The sequence below is a fragment of the Anser anser genome (assembly GCF_964211835.1).
Source record: "Anser anser genome assembly, chromosome: 4".
NCBI classification, from domain to species: Eukaryota; Metazoa; Chordata; class Aves; order Anseriformes; family Anatidae; genus Anser; species Anser anser.
Genome location: NC_139724.1, coordinates 15888199 through 15895363, shown reverse-complemented (window position 1 = coordinate 15895363; position 7165 = coordinate 15888199). Strand labels below are relative to the sequence as shown.

At 43.4% G+C, this 7165-nt stretch overlaps 1 protein-coding gene across 2 annotated transcripts in view; it reads left to right on the top strand.

The window, feature by feature from the left end:
* The first annotated feature begins 389 nt into the window (after nt 1-389).
* Nucleotides 390-7165, top strand: part of SLC4A4 (solute carrier family 4 member 4) — a 229489-nt gene continuing 222713 nt past the window's right edge. For both annotated transcript variants that reach the window (XM_083835258.1, XM_083835255.1), the window contains exon 1: nt 390-462. In XM_083835258.1, the coding sequence (XP_083691384.1) occupies nt 452-462 (11 nt within the window). In that variant the 5' untranslated portion in view covers nt 390-451. The remainder of the gene's footprint in view (nt 463-7165) is intronic.

The following is a 7165-nucleotide window of genomic DNA, read 5'->3' as shown; positions in this document are numbered from 1 at the left end:
AGGCAAGGAAAGGTAGGAGAAACCCAGTGCTTGTGATACAGTAACAGTCTGACTGCCTTCATTAAGTCCCACAGTGGCTTGCCTTGGCCACAGAGAGAAAAAAGCTGCTTGTTGCTCCGTGTTAAGCTGGTCTGGTGTCCTGGTGGGAATTCACCTTCAGCAGAGCCCCAGGGCCTGCACAGCTAATTGAGAAGAGTTTTAAGCTGAAGCCTGGATCAGCCGGGCTGCTGACTGTTTCACCTGGCAACGGACAGTCCTGTTTTGCTGCAGTTTGGCCCTGGGCCCTTTCAGAGGCCTCTGAGCACAAGATAAATAATCTCTTTTATTTGTCCTAGGCACCTGTACAGCTCCTGGTATGGCTGGCCATGTCTGAGACTCTTGCAGTCCTCCGGTGTATGCTGCTGTAAAGCTGCAAGGTGACTTATTCCAGTTGTACAAGGAAAGATCAGAAATGCATCAAAGGTAAAGGAAGTCCACAGCCATGGTTGTGGTCATCGGTTTCTGACCAATCTGTAACCATTGTATGCTTCAGCTGTACACATGACTTAATTTTTTGGCTGGGCACATCCATCTTTTAGTTATGTGACGGGAAGAGAGGAAAAACAGACTGGTTCTCTAGTGTTAAGGTAAACAGACATCCTCCGGTATGTTTGGGGCAGTGCCTGTGGGCTGAGCAAGTATGCCCTGGGTTGCAGCCTGGTGGGGAAAAAGTCCTGAGGGCAGAATCTCTGTAGCCCTGTGACTCTGAAAGAAAGTAGGGTTAGAATTTCGGGTTGTGCCGTGCCTGAGTAATGTCACAGAAGGAACTCAGGTCCCTTCAGGGTTTAAAACATGGTCTTAACAATGGGACACTGTGTCCGTGCTACTGTTACAAAAGGTTTAAGTTCAAAGACCTGTCAGCATTTAATTACAGTTGACTTTCAGAATAGTCTTTTGTAGGTAAAAGAGCATTTTATTACTAAATCTGAACTTACCTTCACAGACTCAGGAATTCTGGGTTTTTAAATTGACTGCAGAGTCAATTAAGCACCTAAATCCCTTTTGAGATGAGATCATGCCAGTTCTTTTCATAACAAGAGTGTACAGTGTTTATTCCTCCTTTTCACAGAACTGCCATTTATGGTATTTTTTCTCTCCTCTACTCTCTCTTCTCTCATAGAATCATAGAATATTCTGAGTTGGAAGGGACCCATAAGGATCATCAAGTCCAACTCCTGGCACTGCACAGGTTTACCCAAAATTTTAGACCATGTGACTAAGTGCACAGTCCAAATGCTTCTTAAATTCAGACAGGCTCGGTGCAGTGACTACTTCACTGGGGAGCCTGTTCCAGTGCGTGACCACCCTCTTGGTGAAGAACCTCCTCCTGATGTCCAGCCTAAATCTCCCCTGCCTCAGCTTGACACTCTTTTTTCACCCCTCCCTTTTTTCACCTCCCCCTTCCCCTCCCCCCCCCCTTTTTTAGCCCCCCCTTTTTTCGCCCCCCCCTTCTTTTCTCATTGTCCTTTGGCTCAGATAACTAAAGGTAATGTCTCTTGTTTTATTATGTTCACTGAGGAACCATTCCGTTCTTAGATATAAGGGCTTTTCCCTAGAATGACTGTATTAAATAATGTTTTGAATGTGTAAACCACAGGAAAATATACAAGGGATATCTCTGGCAAGCAAACCCGATGCTGTCTGAAAACAAGGGACTCACAAGATTTCAGAAATGGCCACTGTTTGTGGTTATCTGTCCTGTAAGGGATCTGTCCTGTTAGGGGTTGCTCCTTTTAGAATCAAGTTCCACTTTGTCTGAGAAGTCACCTGCGCGATTGAAACAGAGGGAGTTCATGTAACTTTTTATTTCTGAAAAATCTTTAACCTCATACTCCATAGTTCTTCCAAACGCTGTCTGAAGAAAGGGCCACTGGGTGGTGCTGTTGTCTTGTGGTTGGCCAGCATAAAAACCGTGGTACTTCAGAGAAATGACCTAAAACGTTAAGGTATTCCACTAGAAAACCTGTCTTGTTATAAGGTGATGATCTGGGATTCAACACTGACAAGCATGGTAATGATGACAGCATTTTACAAGCAATTAATGTCACCTGAACAAGAAGGGAAGGTTAAAGTTGCCTGGTTAGTCAGGAGCATCTGAGAAGTCAGATTCATAAAACTATGGAAGGATTGGCAAACAAAGAAGCAACACCACCAGTTTGGATGAAAACCCCAAGCCTCTAAGGCAGTAGGTAAGTAAGGATTTAGTCTAAACAGATGCTTTTGAGTTGTATGTATTTTTTTTGAGTAAGTTGCTCACCTGAAAATCAAAAGGCCAATGAGGAGTTAAAAAGGAAGAAGTCAGAAGTTGTTTTGGGAAGGCCATTTATCCCAGGCCATTCATTTTTGTTCTAAAAATGTTTGGTGGTATTGAATATCACTGCTTTCAGGTGCACAACCTGAGATTTTATTTTTTTGTCCCCTTTCTAGCAGTGAAGAAGGGGAAGACAGTTGTTGGAAATCTTCCACTGTTTTAAAAAAAAAAAAGCAGGGCAGCCAATCAAGTGTGTCACTGGACTTTACCACAGGACTTTCTAGAGCTCAGTCATGCCACTTAATGTTTTAGCATCTGTCTTTTACCATCTGCTTAAAATGGAGCTATTGATAGTTATCTGTCTCGTTAGGAGGTTAGAAGAAGTAATGTTTATGGCATACTGTTTAAGGCATGGAATTCCTTCAGAGGAAGAGATTGGAACTGGACTGCTTCCAAACTGCAATTTTAATGAACTATGTGACACTTCAGAAAAGGAATAGTTTCTTCATTTTTAATAGCTGTTGTAATTTAAAAAAAAAAAGTGTGTGTGTATATATATATATATGCATACATACAGACACGAACGTTTTGTCACTGCTTTCCGCAAAGTTTTAGGATACGGAACTCTGTGACCTCTGGGTTGTAAAAATCAAGCAGCAGAATGAATTGTTTTAAGGGCTGGCTTGCCACCTGTTCTTTTGAATTTTCTTTTATTTATTTATATATTTTTTAAAATCCACCATTTTGGGCCAACTATTTGCAAATGACCTGAATCCAAAGAGTGAAAGTGTGAAAGCTGAGAATACAGAGGGTTAAGTGTTTACTTCATGAATTCAGGGCTAGCTCATTGCCTGAGATAGTGTTTCAAATGCAGTCATGCTTCCAGTGCTTTGTTTTCTCAGCAAAAGCTATGGAGGATGTCATTTGTGGCTGTTTCCCCCCCTGGCATTCAGGGAAGGGCTAACTCTGCCTCTTCAGCTCACAGCCATGACATTTCTAATGAAAATTTCTTAACTCTGATTACTCAAAGCTTTCCCTGTTTTGTGTCTGTGCAAAGGTTTAAGAAAGTTTTTAGGTGCTAGTGGTAGTCAGAGGGCTGAGAATGTAGCTGAAACTAAATGCTTAGATGGTGTGAGGTGTTACTCTCCTTGTGCTTGTCACAGTGTGCTGCCAGCTACTTTGTCTGCTTGGTGTTGTTTGGACCGAACATGGCTTTACTCCTCTTTGAGAGGAATGCTTGTTGGCACAAGCAGCAACTAGTTTTGATTTCTCAAATGAGAAACTACAGCTACTGCTTTCTTTTCACTAAGTCTTCTGTGACCTTGTAGGTGAAGTCAGCGTTTAAATATGAGAGAATGCCTTAAAGTTGCTGTAGGAGCAAGTTTGATGTATATGGTGTGTTCAGAGTGGCAGTTGATGATAGAGATTGCGCTCAGTGAGGCAGAAATGCTGACTTCACATCAGGGTGGGCTTGAATATTAGCGGTGAGCTCACTGTAGCATCTATTGACCAAATTGCAAGTTGTCTCACATTTAGTTAATTTTGAACTTGGTGCGTGGAAGATAACCCTAAGAAAATAAACCTGCTTTGCTTGCCCCACTCCTTTTCCCTTCTCAGCCAGAGTGCATCATGATTCACTGGTGACTGGGTACACATTTCTATCCCGCTGTCCCAGCAGCGGGGAGCATCTGTGCCGCACCATATGGTTCCCAAAGCCACTTGGGTTGCTGTGTGGGTGAGGCGCTGCTGGTGAAGGAAGGAATTGAAAGAGGATGTGGGTCACTTTTTAATTTTTTTTTTTTTAATTCTTGATCACATATGGGTTATGGCACAATGCCAGTTAAAAAGTAGACAGCATTTCAAGTTGAGTCATGCCCTGTGCTTATTATAGTTCGGTTGTGGGATTCCAACAGCTTGCCAAACACGGGTGCCTGTCATTAGACAGTCATCCCAGCAGCAAAGCAATCTGCCTTGTGGGTGGGAAGAGCCCCTGACAGCTGGCTTGGGAAGAGCTGATGCCCAGACAAATGGCATGCTGATCCTGAGTAGGAAAGGGCTGAGATGCCAGCCACACAGGACAGGAATTGTCACCAGGCAGGTGTCCCCAGACCCAGTGTCTACCCAGAACAGGCATTTCTCTGCTTTGGCAAGTGCTGGCTATCCCAAGACAGTAAACGCCTGGGCAAAACATCAATAGAACTGATGTAGGTAGGAATGTAACTCTGTTAAGCCTGGGTGCCTATGAGCATAGCTGGGGAGGTTAATGAAGGCGTCTCTGCAATGTAAGCTGCATACAGGAAAATTCTGCCACCCAAAGTTGCTGCTTGCTTGCTGAGCTTTGACCGCAAGAATAGCTAATAACTGAGAGAGAGAGTTAGAGAGCTCTCCAGGAAATGAGCAGTAGGATGGAAGCACTGTGCTGGAGGTTGCATTTCAGCAGTTGGTATTTTCTAATCTGAGGTTACAGCGCAACATTTAAACAAATAATAAAAAAATACAGTTGCAAAAATGATTTGGAATGCTGAAGGCTAGTTTTGCTTTCTGGTTTTCATTTAGCTCAGAACTGACTTTGAACGTACTTATGTGATGAAGACATCATAGCTGCACAGTTGTCCAGAATGAGGCGTGCATTTTAACACAAGCCTAAGCTGATGTAAACATCACACAGAGTGTTCTCAGCACACTGTTAGAACTTTCTGGTAATTGCATTGGTTAATTTATGGCCAACTGCATTGAAGAATGACCTCTTTCTGAAGTGGTATTTAGTGAGTTTCTTTACTATGGTTTTAGCAAATAATCTCCCAGACTTGGCAGTATGAAAAGTGGTCTCATTGCACAATAATCTAAAATCTCATTAAAACCAAAAGAAGCCTATAAGTTAATGCAATAACTTTGATTTATTAACTTGGGGTAGTTATAAACTTTTTCCGTCTGGATCTTGACAATGTTTGTCATTAAATGGAGATGCCTGTCGGTACACATTTACAGGAGGCCTGGGATCTGTAATAAATATTGTAGGCTTCTTTCAGCCAAGTCAACCTCTGATGCATCCTTTAGTACCGTTAAGCTGAAACTAACTGAAAACCCATCTAGGTAAATGGCTGAAAACAACTCAGATATGCTGTTACAGAAATAGACAGGAGGCTCTGAGGTGTTGCTAACTCTCTCGGTGTTGGAGGCCTGGCTTACCAGCAGACGCTTCCAACTGGGTTGCGTCGAAGGGCCGCGTGGAAGGACCTGGCCTCTGCCCGCTTTCGCCCCTGGGTGCCGGGCTCCAGCGCTGGCCGTGGTGCTGAAGGGCAGAGGCGCCTGGGGCAGCTGCCCAGGCCCTGTGGGCAACCTGCTCCTGCTGGGGGCAGCCGGGAGGCCAGACGGCTGCCTGGTGGTGGGTGTGTGGGGCACAGCTGTCTCTCCCTCCCTCTGACGTGTTTGGAAGTTCTGGAGCTGTGTTGGGAATGCCCTTGCCTTCTTTCTTCATTCTGCAAGAGTGGCAGATCGTCCTGGAGGGATTTCAAATGGAGTGTGGTTTACCAAAAAGTGCAGCGTTCCTGCTGGGTCTTATTTAAACCAGCTGAAGGTTTGGAATGCAGTTGGTGTTTATTCTCAAAATGTAGAAAAATGGGTATCTGAAAGACCTTGTGAGCAGATGTGCAATTGCTTGCTTGCCTGGAAATTGTGTCTCTTCTAAGAGTTGCTTTGGGACTTCAGAGTGAAGTCTTTTAATGGGAGGGATGATGCAACCCACATAGCCTTAGCCCCAGAACTGCATTTCTGTGCTAGAAATTTTTACCTGTATAGAGTGGAGAAGAAAATTCATCTTGTTTCCTTATGCTTATTTGTTTGAATGACTGAATGTGTTCAGGATAGCTATTACATTATGTGGCAAGAAGGATCACTGACACATCCAAAGCAAGTTTTTCCAAGGCTTAGGCTTCTGCCACTGTAGACTGTGGGGGTGCAGGCTTAGCTAGTAGTACTAACAGCAGTGTTTTCAGATGGTTCATCTTTGGTCTTCTTCCAGCCTTCATTTCTGTGTAAAAAGTTGTCATACAAAACACCTTGCAAGGGCTGATCCCTACAACAATAAGCAATTAAAAGGAAGAGCTGGATCCTCATTTTGGTAGAAAAGTGAAGCCAGAGGCTGAGCTTCCAAGGAACTGTGTTTCTTTGATGCCCTTGATAAGAGTAATAACAGTAAAGGTCATGATGGCTCTGCCATCCTGAGTCGTGCTGTTGTTTGCTTAGAACAGTGAACCCTGCTGAGACTCAGATCAGGTACATCTGATAAGGGTGGCAGAACCAATGTGTTTATTTCCAGAATGTGTCAGAGAACCTGTTTCTGGTCCTTGCTCTTTTATAAAAGGCAGGTATTTGTTTACATGGTCTGAGACTCAAAGGCTTCTTCCGTAAAAGGGAGTTAATACATTAGAGCAGTTATTACTTTTCCTTCCTCTGCTGCGTGTTGATGGCATGAGATTTTAGTAAGAAGAAGGGGAATTGGATGTTGGGAAGTTCCTGATCTAAGATTCTACTGTTACCAAGAAAAGCAGTTTCACCCTGACCCTATTTGCACGTTCCTGTCCCTTTCCCCACTGTGCTGGGGGAGCAGGGTAAGTTGGGATTAAGCCCCAGAGTTCTAGTTACTTTCCTTCTTGCTCTCAGCATAGTTTAGAGAGGTTATTTTTTCCATGGTAGGTGACTGAATCTGAGGTCCAGTACATCTATGGATATATTGCTTTAGACAGCAGTTGGTTACCTCTCAAGCAATGAAATTGGAAATTCTCGTGTTTTAAAGTATTATTTTGCACTGATATTGTGTATTATAAAGTATTATGCAATGGGCACAGAAATATAACAAATTATTTGTAAACAGTC